The following is an 18349-nucleotide window of genomic DNA, read 5'->3' as shown; positions in this document are numbered from 1 at the left end:
TTTTCAGTTATGTCTGACTCTTCATGACCCCATTTGGGGTTTTCTTGGTAAAGATAGTGGAGTGGTTTGCCATTTCCTTCACCACCTCATTTTATAGATGAGGAAACTGAGGCAAACAGGGTTAAGTGACTTGCCTAGGGTCACACAGCTACTAAGTGTCTGAAGCCAGATTTCAGCTTACAAAGATGAGTCTTCCTGTCTCCAGACCCTGTACTCTGTGCCACCTATGGATACATAGTATGTAAGCTCTTTGAGGGCAAATACTCTATTTCTGTCTTTGTGGCTCCCCTGAACTAGCACAATGCTTGTCACACAGTACATGTTGAACTAATGCAACTAAATGGAAAGCACCATGAAAAATAAATTTGGAATTACTAATTTTATTAAAAATAAGTAATAACTTCACTTAGCTCATGCTATAGTAAATGTTAATACTTCCCACCTCAAGTAGGCTTATAAAAATTTCTATCAATTTAGGTTTGTGTTATATATGCTTATTTCTCATTTATGATTTATCAATAAGAATGATATAATTCTTACCTAGATGGCTGATTACCTAAGGACATTAAGAGTAGAATACACAATTGACAGACGACAGTGTATGGTGTTTGTTAAATTCTTTGCTGTATTCTCTCAGTTTCTGATCTAATTATTAGAAAGAACAGTGTCCAATAGGAGGTAGACTGAAATTTTATGTAATTTTTCATAACAGGGACTTAGGTAATAGTAGAACCCTTGCTACTTAAGCTAAGTGTTAGCTGTGGAAGCATTGGGAATTAATTTTCTTATCTTAGCTAATATAGAAACAGGATTTAGATCTGGAAGGGACTTTAGATATCATGTAGTCTAATCCTCCTTGTTTGACAAAGGAGTCTTCTGACTCCAAATGCATCACTGTTTCCCTTGTGCCATACTGCTTCCCATTTCCTAATAGATCAATGTTATACTGAATAGAATTTTATGGTTAGAAAGGACCTTAGAGATCATCTCATGAAAGAAAAATTTTAAAGATAAAGTACCTAGTCAGTAGTAGAGATGGGACTAGAACACAGATTTTCTTTCAGATAAAGTGATGAGAATTACTCGAATAAAGTTTTAAGTAATTGAAAACTTGAAAGTTGTCCCTATGCCCCTTAAAAAGTATGAGAGCCCCTACTTGACTTATAGCACCCTAGTTTTAAGGCACTATACTTCAAGATTAACTTTTTTTTTACATGAAACTGTAACAAATATGTTTTTATATTTCAGTTTGCATTGGGTGAATGACCTTCCTAGGGCATTTAAACAGGTGAGAAAAAATATTGATACATCTATTTATTATAGTTTAGTAATACTATCATGGACCCATCATTAAATGTACTGTACTCATTGTGAGTTTTAAGAAATTAATATAGATACACAAACTCTAAAATAGTTTAGTTTAAAATTTGCTTATAGATCAAACATTTGGAGTGTTATCTTAGAATTAAAATCAGTAAATATTTATTGAGCTAACTATATGCATGGTATTTTAGTAGATGGTCTGAGAAATACTGAGAAATATTAAAAATAGTTCTTAAGATTAAAAACCTAATTAAGGAAATAAAGCATAAATACGGGGCAGCTAGGTGGCGTGGTGGATAGCCTTTGTGGCTAGTTAGCAGTTAGATTATTACTTTCTTTTGGGGCCTACAGTAGATTCAGAGGTATGGCATTGGGAGCTTTGGATTTTTGCTAGAATATTCCTGGAACTCTTCCTTTTGGGGTTCCTTTCAGGAAGTAATCAGAAGATTCTTTACTTTACTCCCGGTTCTAAAAGCCTTGGGCATTTTTCATTTATGATTTCTTGACATATAATATACGGGCTTTTTAAAAAGTCATTGTTTTTAGGGAGTCCAAATTTGTTAAAATAGTTGCTAGATTCTAGGCACTGTGCTTGGTGTAGAGATACAGAGACAAAAATTAGTTCTTCCCTTCCAACAGTTTCTATTCACTTGGGTGAGACAATGTGTGCATATGGAAGTAGTACAAAATAAATACAAGATGATTTTGCAGGAGAAAACACTAGTAGCTGAGAGCAAGGTGGCACTTAAGCTGAGCTTTGAATGAAATGAGGACCTGTAAGAAGTAGAGGTGAAGAGGAGTGGCTCCCAGGGCCAAGATGGGGAGAGGAGAGGGGTATTCTAGGAGAAGAACTGAAGAAGGTGATGAGTGTGGCTGATAAATGAAAGGAATCATGTGTAATAAAGCTGCAAAGGGAGGTTATAGCTAGACTGTGAAGGACTTTTATTTTGTAGTCTGTATTTTGACCATAGGGGCAATAGGAAGCAACTGGAGTTTATTAAGTAGGAGAATGACATGGTCAGACCTGTACTTAAAGCACAGAAAAATTTTTTTGGCAGCTGCATAGAGGGTTAATTGGAGTAGGAAATGAGGCAGAGCAACCAATTAGGGGGTCATTGCAAGTTCAAGTGAGAAGTGATAAAGGACTTAACTAATGTTGTGGCTGTTGGAGCAGAGTGGAATAGATGGATATGAGAGACTAAATAGCTGATTGATTTTTGTAGGATGTGAGAGAATAAGGAGTTAATCTGCATTATTGGAAGGATGATGGGGTCCTTAACAGAAACCAGGAGGTTTGGAAGAGGGGCAGGTTTGTGGGGAATGAAATAAGTTGTTTTAGACATGTTGAGTTTGAGAGACCTTTGGGACATCCTTTTCCAAATCTTCAATAGGCAGTTGATAATATAGTCCTGGAACTCAGGGATGAGACTAGGGCTGATCTGGGAGACATCTGCAGAGAGCTGACAGTTGATTAAACCAGTAGAAACTGGTGAGATGAAGTGAGAGTATAGACAGAAGAGGAAGCAGGACAGAGCCACCTATGCTTTGGGGACAGGATGTGGATGATAAAGCTGCAGGAGACTGAGAAGGCATGGTCACATAGGTAGGAGAACCAAGAGAGAGGAGTGTTGTGAAATAAAAAGGCACAGGAAGGGTTAAGGGACTTTCCTCCTGTCAAATGAATAGGTAATAAATAATAGAGCTGGGATTTGAAACCAGGATGCCACAGTGTCTTTCCACTGTGTGATGGTAATTAACAGATACTATAAAGAGAAATGTGGTAGTTAACAGAAGTAGAGAAGCCAGGATGGAGAGATGGGTTTGGGGAAAGATGACAAGTTTTGTTTTTGTTTTTTTGTTCAGGAGGAGGGGGAGCTCAGTTTTTAAAATGACCTGCCCTCTAGTGGGAGCTATGTATATTCAAATTATGCCAGCCACCTTCTGAACAAGCATTTGAACAACATCACTCTTAAAGAGTAGGAAATCATGGATATCATAATAGGAGTCTATCATCCACAAAAGGTGAAAGCTCTCCAAATCCTAGTCTGTTCTCAGATACTCTGATTTCATCACTAAGCCAGGGAATGACATTCTACTAAAAAAGGGACACAAGGGTTTTGGGGAGGGCAGCAGGAGAACAGAACCTCTTGTCCCTTTAGAGTTTGGGTAGAGTGCCTGCTTATACTAAGGTAATACCAGAGATGTAGAAGAACCCCAGAAGGATGCTGAGCTTGGCAGTCTTCTGCAACAGTTTGTTGAAGGTCTAACTCCAGAACTGTGTCTCATGTGAAGAGGTCATGGGAATGGTGAATAAGGGCAGCAACATCCTGGTTACATAGCATGTGGCCAGGATGCTAAAGATTAGGTAGGGCAGGAAGAACAGGGTATTGTAGAATATGTAAGAGAAAGTGAGACCATTGAGAACAGTGAGAGTAACCAGCCTCTCTGTCCATTTCTGTCTCCCTGGTGTTGAAGGTTGCCCTTGGAGCTGAGAGCTAGATGGATCACAATAGACCAGTGTCAGGATGGTCAAGGATCCCACCTGGAGAACATAGACAAGCAAAATAGCCAGTGGAACAAAGGGGATAAGAATGACCAGGTTTCTGAAAGCTATATATTTGAATCCAGTACCTCTGGTGTAGAGAGAACTGGACACCAAAATAAAAATGAGGGCCAGGTGTTTCATCTTGAGCATAGATGAGTAACAGAGACAGTGCTGAGGTAGCCCACTGTGTAAAGGAAGATGCCATCTTGCAGCTCCAGGACAGCCTTTCCCAGCATGTGGTCATTGTTCTTCATGTTGTCAGTGCCCTTGGAGGAATTGTAGTAGGTGTTGATGTGGTGCTCTGCAGCACCCACAAAGTCATGCCTGAGCTGCAGGTTGCTGTGGGGCCAATGTGTGCTTAGGGCCATGGGGGTGAGCAACATGTCAAACTCCTGCTGGCCCTGCAGCCATTCTCCTGCTTGATCACAGCCAGCTCCCTAGTTGGAGCTCTCCCTGGCTTGAAGCAATAGTTGATGAAAACACTTAGCAAGTAGTTAAAGCTGTGGAGCTTGGGAGAAAGATAAAGGCTGACAAAACAGACTTGGGAGCCATGTACAAAATAATGTAGTAGGGAAGCATTGGATTTGGAGTCAGACAGTGTAGCTTCCTGTCCCAGCTCTGTATCTTATTAGCCCTTTGACTGTGGGCAAGGTGACTTAATACTTCACCTCACAGGGTTCTGTGGTAAGTTCATTATTTTATGAAGCACTATATAATGTGAAATTACTGTTACACTCCAAGTGTGGCTGAAGTGTCTAAGAAAGTGTACAAGAAGAAAAAAAAAACCAGAACAAATCTTAAGAGTAACTTTATGTAGTGGGAAGAAAGAGACAGAGTCAAATAAAGGTGGCTGTCAAAGCAGTTGTCAGGAGCCAGTGGAGTATATATTTGATGTGCTCTGAATATTGCGTTTTAGTATTTTAAAAAGTTAAATGCATGTTGTTTATCTTGACTAGGAAGTTGGTTTTATGAGCCCTGTCTTAAAGTAGAATTAGGATCTCCCTTATTAAAATCAAAGTATTTCCAAATACTTTACCACATTCCAGAATATAGTTTGAACTATCAAGGGTTGAAAATTTTGAGTAGGAATGTGATTATCTAGTTCCCTTCTGATATTGATCTGCTAGAGTTATTAGTTGGAAATTAGTTTTAAAGGCAGGAAAATAATCAGTGAGAGAGCTTATTTTCAATTAAAAGACAGAAGTATCCTCATTTATGTTTCTGGTTATGCAGTGTTTAAATGTACAAAAGACTCTGCTCCTGGCTGTGTGATGGCTGAGTGAGTGAATTGCACAGCAGTAGTTGTCATTTACATGTAGAAGTTATTGATTAGAACATCAGATCATTTAATGTATTTGCCAGTACTCCATATGTGAGTGATAATTAAATGAGTGAGATATTATATATTAGAGTGAGATATTAAATTGTTGCATACATAAATGAATTTACTTTATTTGCCCTCTAAATTAATCCAGAAAAGTAAGTAGAATTAATTTTGGGATTAGCACTTATTCTGATCAGATTTTTTTTTTTTGCCTTACAGATTCATTATGTTTTAAAACCAGATGGAGTATTTATTGGTGCAATGTTTGGAGGGGATACACTCTTTGAGCTTCGATGTTCTTTGCAATTAGCAGAACTAGAAAGAGAAGGAGGATTTTCTCCACACATTTCTCCTTTCACTGCTGTCAGTGATCTGGGCCATCTGCTGGGAAGAGCTGGTTTTAACACACTGACTGTGGTAACTATTAAGAATGAAAATCAAATAACCTATAACTCAGAAGTGGGGGTGGGGTGGGGGGGTGAGAAATTATGAGGAGTTGAAGATGACTCCTAGCTTTTGAACCTGAGTTTCTAGGAGGATGGTATTCCCCTTTACAATAATAAGGAAGGTGGGTGGGGAGGGTTTAGGAAGAAAGATAATGAATTTGATTTTGGTAGTTGGAAATATGAGATTGGAGGTCAGCGGAGAGGTTAGGGCACAGGACATGTAGATTTGAGAATCCTCAGCATAGAGATGATAATTAAATCTATGGGAGCCAAGTTCACTTAGTTACCAAGTGAAATAGTATAGAGGGAGAAGAAAAGAGGGCCCAGGACAAAATCCTGATTAAGATTATTCAGGTTCTATATTGTAATAATCTTTATATTCAGTATATATGCTTTGCATATGTAACTACTTAATGTTTTCAAAAGTTGGTTTCTTACATTTATATGAAGGATAGATTGGAAAGGAAAGATTTGAAGTGAGTAGTCCTGGTAAAAGGCTATAGTCATGAGACAGAAAAAATTTGAACTAAAATGCCACTATAGTTTGGGACTAATTTTGTATGCATCTTTTTAGTTCCTGAGGGAAAACCCCCCACTATTACAATTCAGTACAATAATTGATGTTCATCATGGGTATCTAAGAGTCGTGGGTTCCCAACTAGTTAGTTTTTTTTTACTGCTTGATCTCTAAATTTAATCCAATTAATCATAAAGCTTTCTCTTTCCCAAAGGTCTCTTCCTCTTTTCCCCCTTCCCTTTCTCTTTTTCTCTCATTCCATTCTTATCCTTTCTTCCTTTTTCTCTACTCCTTCCTTTCTGATTATTTTCAGTGGTTCCACAGCAGGATGAGTAGCTGCTCCTCATTCCTTAGTCAGCGATTTGTATTATATAGACATCCTCTCTCAGGCGTGACGTTTTGAGAGGGACATTGACAATTAGTGATCATTTAAGTGTGTACAGTATACTAGGCACCGGGGATACAAATATGAAAGTGAAAGACTTTCTCAGGGAGCTTCCTGGTGGGGGCATTCAGTGTCTTCATGAATATGTACTAGATATTTTTTTAAGAGGGGAGTGGAAAGACTGGAATATAGGAAAGCTTTCTTAAAAGAGTGTAGTACTGAGCTGAGTCTTGAAGTTTGAGCTTGAGCCAGGGTTCTGAGAAATAAAGGTGAAGAGGGAGAGTGTTCCTGGCCTGAGGGGACTTCCTAGGCAAAGGCACTTAGGCAGAAGATGGAGTGACATGGATATGAAACAGAAAATTGCCTGATTTTACTGGAGCAGAGTGAGTGAGGTGGAATTATATAATATATACATATTCATTTATAGCTCTATGGAGGATGCATTGGAGAGAAGACAGACTTGATATAGGAAAACAAAGTTTTTACAATAATCCAGATGAAAGATGATGAAGCCTGAACTAGGGTATAATGAGTAGAGAAGAGACTGATGAGAAAAATATTCAGAAGGTAGATTTAACAGCACTTGAGAACTGATTGACAAGCTGGATTATATCCAGAGGAGGACAACAAGGATTGGTGAAAGGTGTAGAAACCATATCAGTTTTTGATGGAATTAAAGAAATTGTGGATATGGGGCTCAGTAATTCACCTCAGCAAGCACTTAGTAATCTACTGTTTGTTATGACATGAACATGCAAAGACAAAAACCCCCAAAAGATTACATGTAAGATAACTTCAGAAAGGAGAAAGCACCAAGAACTAGAGTATCAGGAAACATTTCCTATAGGAAGTAACAGCTCAGCTGATCTTTGAAGGAAAGTAAAAGGCAGGACTGATGGGGGGCCAGGGGAGGGCATAAGGGCCAGAGATGGAGAAGAGCTCAGAAGAGTAAAGCCTAAGTGTGCGTGTGACAGCTATCTTCATGTATTTGAAAAGCAATCATATGGCATAGGATTAGACTAATTCAGACCTAGGGGGCATAAACCAGTGGATAGAAATAATAAAGTATCAGATTTGGCCCAGTGTAAGGAAGGAAAAACTACTTAACCGAGCTATTGCCAAATGAAATGGGCTTCTTTTTAAAAGTCCATTCCCTGTTTCTTGAAATGTTTTAGTGGAGGTTGAATGACCACCTACCACAAATGTTGTAGAGAGGTTTTCTGCAATAAGTAGGCGATCTTATAAGATAATGTCTCAGTTCCTTCTGAGGTTAAGGAAATTCTCTTAAAGGTCAAGATGATATTTTCTCCTTTGTTTTTAATAGGATACTGATGAAATTCAAGTTAATTTTCCAGGAATGTTTGAGGTGATGGAAGATTTACAAGGTAAGGGACATCCTTTTAAACTAATCTTTGATTTGTTATGTTTTGTTTTATATAGCCTCGTGATAATTGAACTAGGACTGAAGCATTAAAATCCTTTTTATTTTGTTTAGCCTTTCAGAAATTGATTCCGAAATAACAAGTGAGGGCTTTTTTTTTAAAAAAAGAAATTAATCTGTATGTGTTCTCTCTAACTAGAAATTACTTTAATATTTTGTATATATTTAATAATTATTTATCTGTGTATTGTTGTATCTCTCACATCTGATAGAATGCAATCGCCTTCAGGGGACAGGGACAGTTTCACTCTTGTCTTCATGTCCCTCACCACCTTACACCTTTGTTCTGGCACAAAGGCACTTTATAAATGTATGTTGCATTGAACTTGTGATTTTGGTATGCAATTTTTAATATACTAAATTTTCTACTTAACCAGGAGACCACTGTTTTGGAACTTGGGAAATTGTAAGCAATTTAAGGATTAATAATAATACCTTAGACTTTTTTACCCTTTTACAATTTTCAAAGCACCTTAAAATAGATTATCTCATTTGAACCTTACCACAACCTCTGAACTAGGGAGAGTAGGTATTATTCCCATCTATAGTTGCAAACTGAGGCTGAGAAATGACTTATCAGCTTTGAAATGGGTAAAGCTGAGACTTAAAATTTAGATCTTCTGACTCCACTTATTAGACTTTTTTTTAACTCTACCTTGCATTCATTCTGTATATCTTTTCTGAATGTAGAGCTTTATTGTCTTGAAAGTACAAGAATTCTAAAACCACAGGCCTTCCAGCTATTTTTAGTTTTCATACAATTTTTTAAAAAATCTAGAACAGTCTCAGTACATGTGCACACGTTGGTATGTAGGCTGAGTTTTATTGGTACACAGACTTAACTGCCACCCATTAGAATATAAGCTTCCCCATTAGAATGTAAGTTCATGAGTAGGGATTGTTTCATTCTTTCTGTTTGTATCCCCAGCACATATTATGGCTCTTTTGTATCCTCTAACTTGAGAGTTAGCGTTCATCCTTCCATCCTTATTTAATGCAGCGCTTCTTAAACTGTGGGTCACGACACTATATGGGTTTGCAAAAAATTTGGCAACATTAAAGAGGTGTCTGAATGTACAACCAAAAATTAATAAAAAATCAAACCTGTAACGAATCTGAGGTGTTTTCTGGCACCATTTGCCTGTGTGGCATTGTGCAACTTCATGGGAGCCTTGGTTCTGAACACACAGTATGCGCACTTTGCACTGTGCAAGTCATCATGCCACACAATGCCAACAAATGCTGCCCAAACATGAAAAAGGGTCGTGAGTGGAAAAAGTTAAGAATCCCTTGTTTAGTGCAAAAAAAGTTTTGGAGTCAGAAAACTTGGGTTTGAATCTGGTGCTTTTTATAAACTGTCCACGGACAAGTCAATTCCCCTTTCTAGGTCTCATTTGAAGGAATTGGTTTAGATGATCCCTGAAGTCACTTCCAGTACTAAATACTATGATACTGTGATCCTTCAGCTGGTAATTTGTAGCACAGTTAAAAATAGTAAAAACTACTTTTAAAATGCAGTAAATGGGGCAGCTAGGTGGCGCAGTGGATAGAGCACCGGCTCTGGAGTCAGGAGGACCTGAGTTCAAATTCAGCCTCAAACACATAATACTTACTAGCTGTGTGATCCTGGGCAAGTCACTTAATCCCATTGCCTAGCCAAAAAAAAAAAATGAAACAAAGCAAAATGTGGTAAGTGTTCTCAAAAGACAGTACCTGTGTCTCCTATCCACACCTGTAACCACCCCTACCATCACCTCCCCAGCAAAGTAAATGAGTTAGAACCTTGGCATAATATATAAAAAATTTCTAAGAGATTTAATTGTGACTTAACTTGAACATACTACTTTATTTGAAGGAATCATATTTGTTGACTATCTTTTGGTTACTGTTTGTCTTCATTTGAGACGGCTTTAGAGGTTCTTTTCATTTTTATTCAGCATCGTATAGTACCTTATGACCTTATTTAGCATAGTATATGTATAGTACCTTCTGAGAGTTATCTTGGTGTAATGGATGGAGTACTTCATTCTATCCTCTTCTAGTCAGGAAGACTTTGATTCTGGTCCTACCTGTGACATTTACCAGCTATGTGATCATGAGAAAGTTCTTAACTTCTGTGAAAGCCTACGGAAATTCTCTGATATTTAGCTGTCAAGTTATAGTAGACAGGTTATGCTCTGTATTCAGGAAGCTAATTGAAACTAGTGAAATCACAGGTTATTATATTTACCACCATAAGCTTTGGAGGTTTCACATTCCTAAGAGTATCAAGGCTTGTGTTAAAAATTAACTGTAGTATTGATATTCTTATATAAAATCGGGGACATACACTTTTATCTAGCTCTTTAAATTGGTTTTAGAAACCTTTTGCATTGTTTTTGTCTTTTTTCCATGGTAATTTTGGTGTGTCTTATGTGAATTGCCATTATTATTTCACAGAAAAAAGTCCAGATTAATTTTTGCAAAACGAGTACTCATCAGCTGATGAATGAGTGGGAGTTTGGAGGCTTTCACAGTGGTTTTAAGGTAAGTTCACTTATATTCTAGACAATACATCTAAGTATTGTTCACGTGAAACCATTAGCAAATGAAGAAATACTTTTCTTAAGTGTTGTTGAACTTACCTTAAAAAACTGTGAAAGTCTTAAACATTCACCTGATTACTATATTTTCCTTTATCACAAAATACAGGGTAAGTCAAAAGTCCCGTGCTTCCCCATTAAGGTATTTTCAACACAGCTGCACAGGAACCCTGTATATAATAAATCATATTTATATCATAATACATGTGTGGTGATTTCAGCAAATTCTAGTATATTGGTTGAACTAAAAAGTCTTAAAGCTCTCAGCTCTTAATAGTCTATGAATGTATAAGCAATCTAATGTCTGTTATCTTAAAGAATTTTTAAAATTTTAATTTCAGTATGGAAAAATATTTGTCTTTGTAAAAAATTGAGTTTGCTTACATCTAATGTATTTGATTACCATGTTAGAAAGCCAAACACAAAGTAGATTGCCACTTGCAATAAAAAAAATTTAAATATGAATACTATTTTATCTATAATGACCAGATATAAATGAGAACAGAATTCATCATGAATGCTTCCTATTTTGAACATATTCATATAGAGAATTTGGGGGTAGTAGCTTTTTGGGGGGTTTTTTTGGTGTGTTTTTTATTAGAAAGGAGATTTGTTTTTTCATTAGTAAGTGAATTTTTAATTAATGATAATTGATCTGCCAGTTAGTGTAATTGTAATTGGCTTTGAATTACTACTATTTCAGCTAATGAGGATTCTGGATCTCTTTTTTAAAAAATAATATCAAAGGCTTGCTGTTGGGGGGGACTGGTGAGAAGCTTTTCTGCGTAAGAAAGAGAAACAACACTTAGCCTTAGTAGCTGACTTGATGGTGTATAATAAAGCCACTGAAACATTAGAGGAAATAGCAGAGCTGATTCTGACCCACAATAAGAAATTGTTGAATTAGAAATGTTGGAAAGTTTGTGAAGGAAGTGACTACCCCATTTTAGAATTTGCAGTAGAGTTTAACATGCATCCTAGTTTGAGAGAGAGTAGATTTCAAATGTTGAGCAAAAGGATAAGTGGGATCTCATGCCTAAAATTTTACGGAGAAAATCAATCCATGAAGCATAAGCTTTCAAAAATGGAATTCTGCAGATGTAAAGAGAAACCATTCCAATGAGGAAGAAAAGAGGGACTCTAAAGAGATGAATATAGATGAACAGGAAACTCATCAGCCAGCTTATATTTCAAAAAGAAAGTACAGGAGATACAAGGGAAGATAATGAGAAATGGATGTGAAAGTATGGCTTGAGCCTACAAGAATGTAGTGTTAGGAAAGATAAAACTCAGAATGAGCTGAAGCTGGTAAAGGAATTCTCAGGACAACAAAATGGATTTTTTATTTTGGCTATCTTGAGGAAATGAGGATTAAGAAAAGGATAGGAATTGCTGATCATAGTGGATAAATGAGAGAATTAAGAGCTTCTCAACTACTATTTATTTCTGTTTTCTCTGCTCAGGAGAATGATCTTTGAACTGGAGAAAGAACACAAAATGGATGAGGGAGCTAGAAACCTGAGGTAAATAAGTAAATGATAAAAGAGCACCTCACTGTTGTTGATAAGCTCAAGTCACCAGGTCCAAATGACCTGCAGCCTAGGATATAGAGAGAGCTGGAAGATGTGATTGCCAAGTCTTTGTGAGTCATTTTCCCATAGAGAGCAAAAAGGGTGTCACCAAAGTGGAGAACAGATATGTCCCAACTTTTTTTTAAAAAAAAGAAAAGAATAAAACCTGCACACTATATGCCAGTAAGCTTAACTTTTATTCCTGACAAAATAATGGAGCGTATTAAAAAGTGGATTAGTGAACATCTCAAAAAGGAAGCTTTGATAACAAGGAGCTCAGTATGGCTTTATCAAGACAGGTTTTATGAAACTAACCTTGTTTTCTTATTTGACAGGGTATTAGACTGGCATAATTGTTTAACTAGATTTTAGCATTTGACAAAGTCTGTCATATTCTTCTAATCTTGAGGTGCCACTGCAAGGTCATCACAGGCTGAGAGTATTGTTTTGTCTCCAGGCATGTAATTTAAATAGGTTTATTTCTCGTGCCCCAGAACAATTTTACATATAGGGACAAAACAAAACAAAACTTAAAATAGGTTTCAGCAGCTTATAACTGGGAGCTGATGTGGCCTTGTGGATAAAGGACTAAGAAGACCTAGGTTCAAGTTCCACTTCTGACACCTTTGACTATGTCACTTCTCAGGGCTCTAGACAACTGGAATGTAAGTTGTAGAAAAGATGTCAAGCTACGTTGCTAGCGGAGGTTTCCTCACTAGGAATTCACTGTAGTATAGTGACTGTACTAATGAAATCACGTGCCCAATCCCTATCAAACTTAGAACTACTATTACAACCTACTGAGAAGCTTACACTTAAAACTTAACAGACCATAAAGCAATTTGTGGGACTTATGATTAGGCATTTTACATTTCACCTTAGTTTTGCATTGTTCAAGCAATTCCTGGAGCATGCTGCTGGTAAATCATCAGATTTAATCCAATCCTCATATCAGTGTCCAACCTCTTCAAGAACACTGAAGAAATTGCTGAGGATTACTCCTCTGCCATGATTTTTAAATTGATGAGGTTGCCTCCAAACCCTGACATATCCATCTTGGAATAGATGCTTATTCATATAAGATCGGGAATGAACCACAAAAAGAGAAAAGGTAGCCAGAGGCCGTTTGCCCAGGTGAGTCACCCTATGTTAGCTGCAACATGGATGGAGTTGCCATGAACCTGAGATGAAGAAAGACTGACTTTTCCCACCCCTCACTAAACATCTCAAAAGTTATATGGTGCTACCTAGAGAGAAGAAGGAAAAAAAGCTGAGCCAAAAGCTGTCTCTTCCCAGGGGCCACTCAGGGCTTGTCATATACCAAAATATCAAATACTCCCAGTACTTGGTCACCATATGGCCAGAAGTAGAACCTATGGCACCCACATGGACCCGGATCAGGAAGAGCAACTCTGACTGTGCTCTGTGGAATGGCCCTTGTTGTACTATTCTTGTGGACAGAGTGGCAAAAGAGGAGCTAGATGATGTAAAATGTATTTGAAACTAGTTAGTAGGCATTAAAGAGTCTGTGTCAACTTTAAGGGAGATCTTTAATGGAATGTCCTTGGAACCTTGCTATTTAAAATTTGTTTCAGTGAGTTGGATGTAAGCATAGATGTCATGCTTATCAATGTGTAGGTGACATGAAGCTGAGAGTGTTATATAGCACAGGGCATAAGAATGTCAAGATCCGAAAAGACTTGGCAGGCTAAAAAAGGGAAAGTATTGTGGTATGTGGATAAAGCCCTGGATTTGGAGTCATAGGATCTGGGGCAAGTTATTGAGCTTCCCTTGGGATTTAGTTTCCTCATCTATCTAATGAAGAAGTTAGATGAGATTGCCTCTATAGACCCTTCTAGCTCTTAAAAATGTACTCTGTGATCTAAAAGATTGGGTTCAGTTGAATAAAATGAAATCTAATGCAGATAAATAGAAATCATAGTATTCATCCATTGCTTTCTGGAGTGAAAAAAAATAAACTTCAAAAGTACAAGGTAGAATGTGGCTAGACAGCAGTTCGAGTGGGAAAATATAAGGGGGCTCAATATAAGTCAGTACTGTGATACAGAAGCCATGCTGCAGTAATGTGGTTTCAAGCTGTATTAAGGCAGGCATAGGGGGTCAGGAGAGGCCTAGGTTTGTATCCTGCCCTTCATACTTAATAGTTTTGTGGCTATAGACAAGCCATTTAAAAATCTCTGAGCTCCAGTTTTCTCATTGGTAAAACAGAGATAATACCTTTTACTTCTCTTGTAGGGTTATTAGGAGGATCAAATGAGATAATGCATCCAAAGTGCCTTGCAGACTTAAATCCTATGTAAATGTTAGCTATCATTATTATTAACATGGGAGGAGATACTGCAGTCTCTTCGTGGGGTTTTGGAGATTATGGATATAGAACATTAAATATACTCATTGTATTTGAATAAATATGATTAGCTTTGCTAAACTGCTTTTTTCCCCCATTTCTTTATTTCAAGGTATGATTCTTGGGGCGAGGCAGGGGGAAGAGTGAGGATAATGTAAAAGCAAAAGATATCAATAAAACAAAATATAGCAGGTAGAGGACCTGTGTTCAAGAACTACCACTGAGGCTTACTACCTCTGTGTTCTTGGGAAAGTCAGTCAGTTTCCCTAGGTCTCAGTTTCCACATCTGTAAAATGAGGGTCTTGAATTAGGTGGCCACTGAAGTCAGCTTTAAATGTATTAACCTATTTCCATACAGTTCTGACAGAGACAGATCACATCTGGAGTTTTGTGTTCCATTTTGGAAACCACATTTAAGTGCAATAATATTAAGCTCTGAGCATTTAGACAGAGGCAACTTGGTGCCATATGCACCTGTTTATTTATCATACTTTTATTACATGAGTTAACCACCTTTTCAGATCATATATTTCCTGTGTAATATCTTTAGTTCCAAGCTCTGTCTCACACATATATGCACACTGCCATCAGCACACACCAAAGTGGTAGACAGATTAAAAAGGTCCATGAGGAGATGTTGCTGCAGTGTAATTGTACCTGCTGCCACTGTGACCCTTCGTTTTGAGACTTGTGGTGTGTTGAAGAGCAGTTAAAGAAACTAGGAGTGGTTTTTCAGAAAAAGAAAAGGCTTGGTGAGGGAGGTGGGGAGGGACATGATTTTTTTTCTGACGTCTGAAGATCTACTATGATGAGGAAGAATCAGCTTTGTTCTTCTTGGCCCCATAAAATGGAACTCACTTGGATCATTTAGCTGTCTGACCACTTGTCAGGTTCTTTTATCATCATTTCAGGTTCTGCCCCGTCTACACATGTGAATATATCCCCAGAACTCTGTCCTGATTCCTTAACACTATCTCCCTCTGAGAACTCAGTCAGTTCCCATACGTGCAATTACATCTTCCATGCAGATGATTCCCTTACTTACATATCCAGTTCTCTTCTCTCTTCTGGGCTTCAGTTCTGTTTCACCAACTACATCCTGGACTTCTCCACATCAGAGTCCTTTAGGCAATCTCAAACTCCATATATCCAAATCAAAATTTTTATGTTTTTGTTGATGACATGACTATCCTATGTTACTCTCTTTTCCCAAACTTATCTTGCCACTCTCTGTCATGCATACTTTGCTCCAACTAAACTAGCATGCTTGCAACTCTGTACAGAACACATTCCCTGTTCTGTCTCTCTGCCTGTCCCCCATTCCTGGAGTGCATATCCTCCTTAACCTCCACCTGTTATAATTCTTAGGTCTTTTAAGGCACAACTTAGGTGCATCCTCCTAATTTGGTAGTGTTGCCCTCTTCCCTTCCCCTTCCCCACTGCCCCACCACTGACTTACTTTGCAACCATACACTTAACAGTATATGTTTTGTATCCCTATAATAGACTATAAACTCCATGAAGACAGGGACTGTTTTATTTTTCCCTTTGTATCCTCACCAACTAGCAGAATACGTATTTGTCAAATTGAATAGAAATAAGGTTTATAAGGTAAAAATCACATTGTGATAGTTTTATTATTTCCCTTCAAAAGTGGCTAGTGATAGCAATAAAACCTAGAAGCACTTGGAAAAGAAAGCAGTTTTCCAGTTGTAGAAATTAACCCTAAAAACGTGGGATGGCTGACTTAAATTAGACAACTTACTTCAAAGGAAATATGTTTGTGAGATTTGGCTCCTGAAATTTTGACTTTCACTGCTTGGCTTAGGAGGAGGAGAGGCTTTAGGTATCCTTGCCTCTGAATCTCAAAACAAAACCAGAAAAAACTCCCATCTATATACTGAAACAATAGTAAAGTTATTAAAAGATTAAATTATGAAATTCAGAACCTTAAGGTATTTACTGTGTTCTCTAAAGCCTGTTGTGTGTTTTTCTTTTAGGTATGGGAGAGAGTAATTGTTCTTGGAATAGAAAGCCTTTGCTTCATAGAGAAACAATGTTGGCAGCTGCAGCAATATATCAAGGTAAGAGGAAAGTTTAATGCTCCATGTATTCCAGTTTTTCACCAAGGGAACTTTTTGCCATCTGACTAATGTAGATTCCCTTTGATTTCAACAGTCACTGTTCCTTTACCTTCATAATATTTCCAGATCCCTTGACCCCTTTCTAACTGATTTCCGTGGCACAGATAGGTGAGCAGTTCATTTTGACATCCCCAAATAACAGCTACTACCTTATTTGATAATTCCTGCCTCCAATAGCAGTGTCAGCCATTGGAATGTCTTTTCATGAGTCATTTGCAAAACCCTAGAAATCTCTTGGCACTACCTTTTATTATGTGTTTTACTGTAAGAAATATTGCTTTATTGAACTGTTTCCCCTACTTTTTTGAATTTTGTCAACTTTTTTTTTCTTTTTTAGAAATGTATGGAAATGAGGATGGCTCAGTACCTGCAACTTTTCAAATCTATTACATGATAGGATGGAAATATCACGATTCACAGGTAGCATTAAAAATAAACAAAAACAGTTCTTTGAATGTTTAGATTATCTTTATTTGTTTTATTATCTCAGTTTTTTTTGGAAAAGAGGAGAGGGTTTTGCTCAAGAAAGCAATGAAGAATTTGATGCTAGGCCAAGCTTTGTATGCTGCTTGGTGTAGTGGTAGAAGCAAGAGTACCAGATTTAGAAAGGACCTGGCATCCTTCCATTCCAGGCTCTGGTATTTGCTAGTTGTATGCCTAGGCATAGCACTTAAAACTCTGTACACCCTAGTTTTCTCATCTGTAAAGTGGGAATGATAATAATAATAGTACTTTGACTTTCCCCTTCATAAGGTTGTTATTGAGGAAAGCATTTTGTAAACTCTAAAGTGCTATGACAATGTGAGCTATTATCCTAGGTCTAACTTTTTTGTTTGCTTTGTTTTTAGGCAAGACCTGCTCAGAGAGGTTCAGCAACAGTATCATTTGGAGATTTGGGGAAAATAAATACTCTTATGTCACATGGGAAGAAATAGCTTTTCATCACAATAAATATTCAGTGTTGATATAATTAATTTTTTTCCTCCTCATCAAAAATTGCTATTTTCACATCTACCATAATTGTATATTAAAGAAAGAAGTAATAAATAAAATGATTACAATCCTTGCTAAAAAACAATGGCATACCTATATTTAGTAACTATTCACTTTCGAATGCTTTCTATTTTCAGTTTGATAACTGTCCTCTGGTGATTTGGGTAACATTGCAAAATCAGCCAGAAAACATCTCTGAGGGATCTTCAAATATGTTAATTTATGTTAATACCAAAATTGATGGAAAAGATTGCTGCTGACACTTTTCACATTTTATACTTGCCTCTCTGTCTTTTCTGTGGGAAGGCTGCAACCTTTGGTGGGGGAGGGGGACAGGGTAGAGAACTGGGGGAGACGGAAAGGCAGGCAGGCTGCTCAGAAGCACCTGCTCATTCACTATCAAAATGCAGACTTTTTACAATGACTTCTTTTAAATATATTGCTGTATGCTACTTCCTCTGTCAGGGAGAGGAGCAGAGAAAACTGGAGCCTTACTATAATTCTGTCTTGTAAAACTGAGGTATATTGGTCTATTAAACCACCCTTAATTTTTAACAACTTAATGATAGGGAAAGGATTAGTTGTTTTACAAAATGGTTAAAAAAAAAAAAGACAACAAAGGGTCCATGCTTACCCAGTCAAATGTATCTTTCTCCTGCCACTTCAAAGAATGGTCAACTTCTCCATTTTTTTCTGGTGTTTTAATCACC

At 37.4% G+C, this 18349-nt stretch overlaps 1 protein-coding gene and 1 pseudogene across 1 annotated transcript in view; one reads left to right on the top strand and one right to left on the bottom strand.

Moving 5' to 3' along the window:
- NDUFAF5 (NADH:ubiquinone oxidoreductase complex assembly factor 5) overlaps positions 1–17620 on the top strand; it is a 31794-nt gene extending 14174 nt beyond the window's left edge. The window contains exons 6-11 of the mRNA XM_020986217.2: positions 1249–1288; positions 5412–5609; positions 7865–7925; positions 16503–16586; positions 16984–17066; positions 17495–17620. Coding sequence (XP_020841876.1) covers positions 1249–1288; positions 5412–5609; positions 7865–7925; positions 16503–16586; positions 16984–17066; positions 17495–17581 — 553 coding nt within the window. The 3' untranslated portion in view covers positions 17582–17620. The remainder of the gene's footprint in view (positions 1–1248; positions 1289–5411; positions 5610–7864; positions 7926–16502; positions 16587–16983; positions 17067–17494) is intronic.
- On the bottom strand, positions 3479–4236 carry LOC144455418 (ubiA prenyltransferase domain-containing protein 1 pseudogene; annotated as a pseudogene).
- Positions 17621–18349: the final 729 nt, after the last annotated feature.

This window comes from Phascolarctos cinereus, unplaced genomic scaffold (genome assembly GCF_003287225.1).
Source record: "Phascolarctos cinereus isolate Bilbo 61053 unplaced genomic scaffold, phaCin_HiC Scaffold_2;HRSCAF=192, whole genome shotgun sequence".
In the NCBI taxonomy this organism is placed as follows: domain Eukaryota; kingdom Metazoa; phylum Chordata; class Mammalia; order Diprotodontia; family Phascolarctidae; genus Phascolarctos; species Phascolarctos cinereus.
This window is presented reverse-complemented; position numbering and strand designations above follow the sequence as displayed.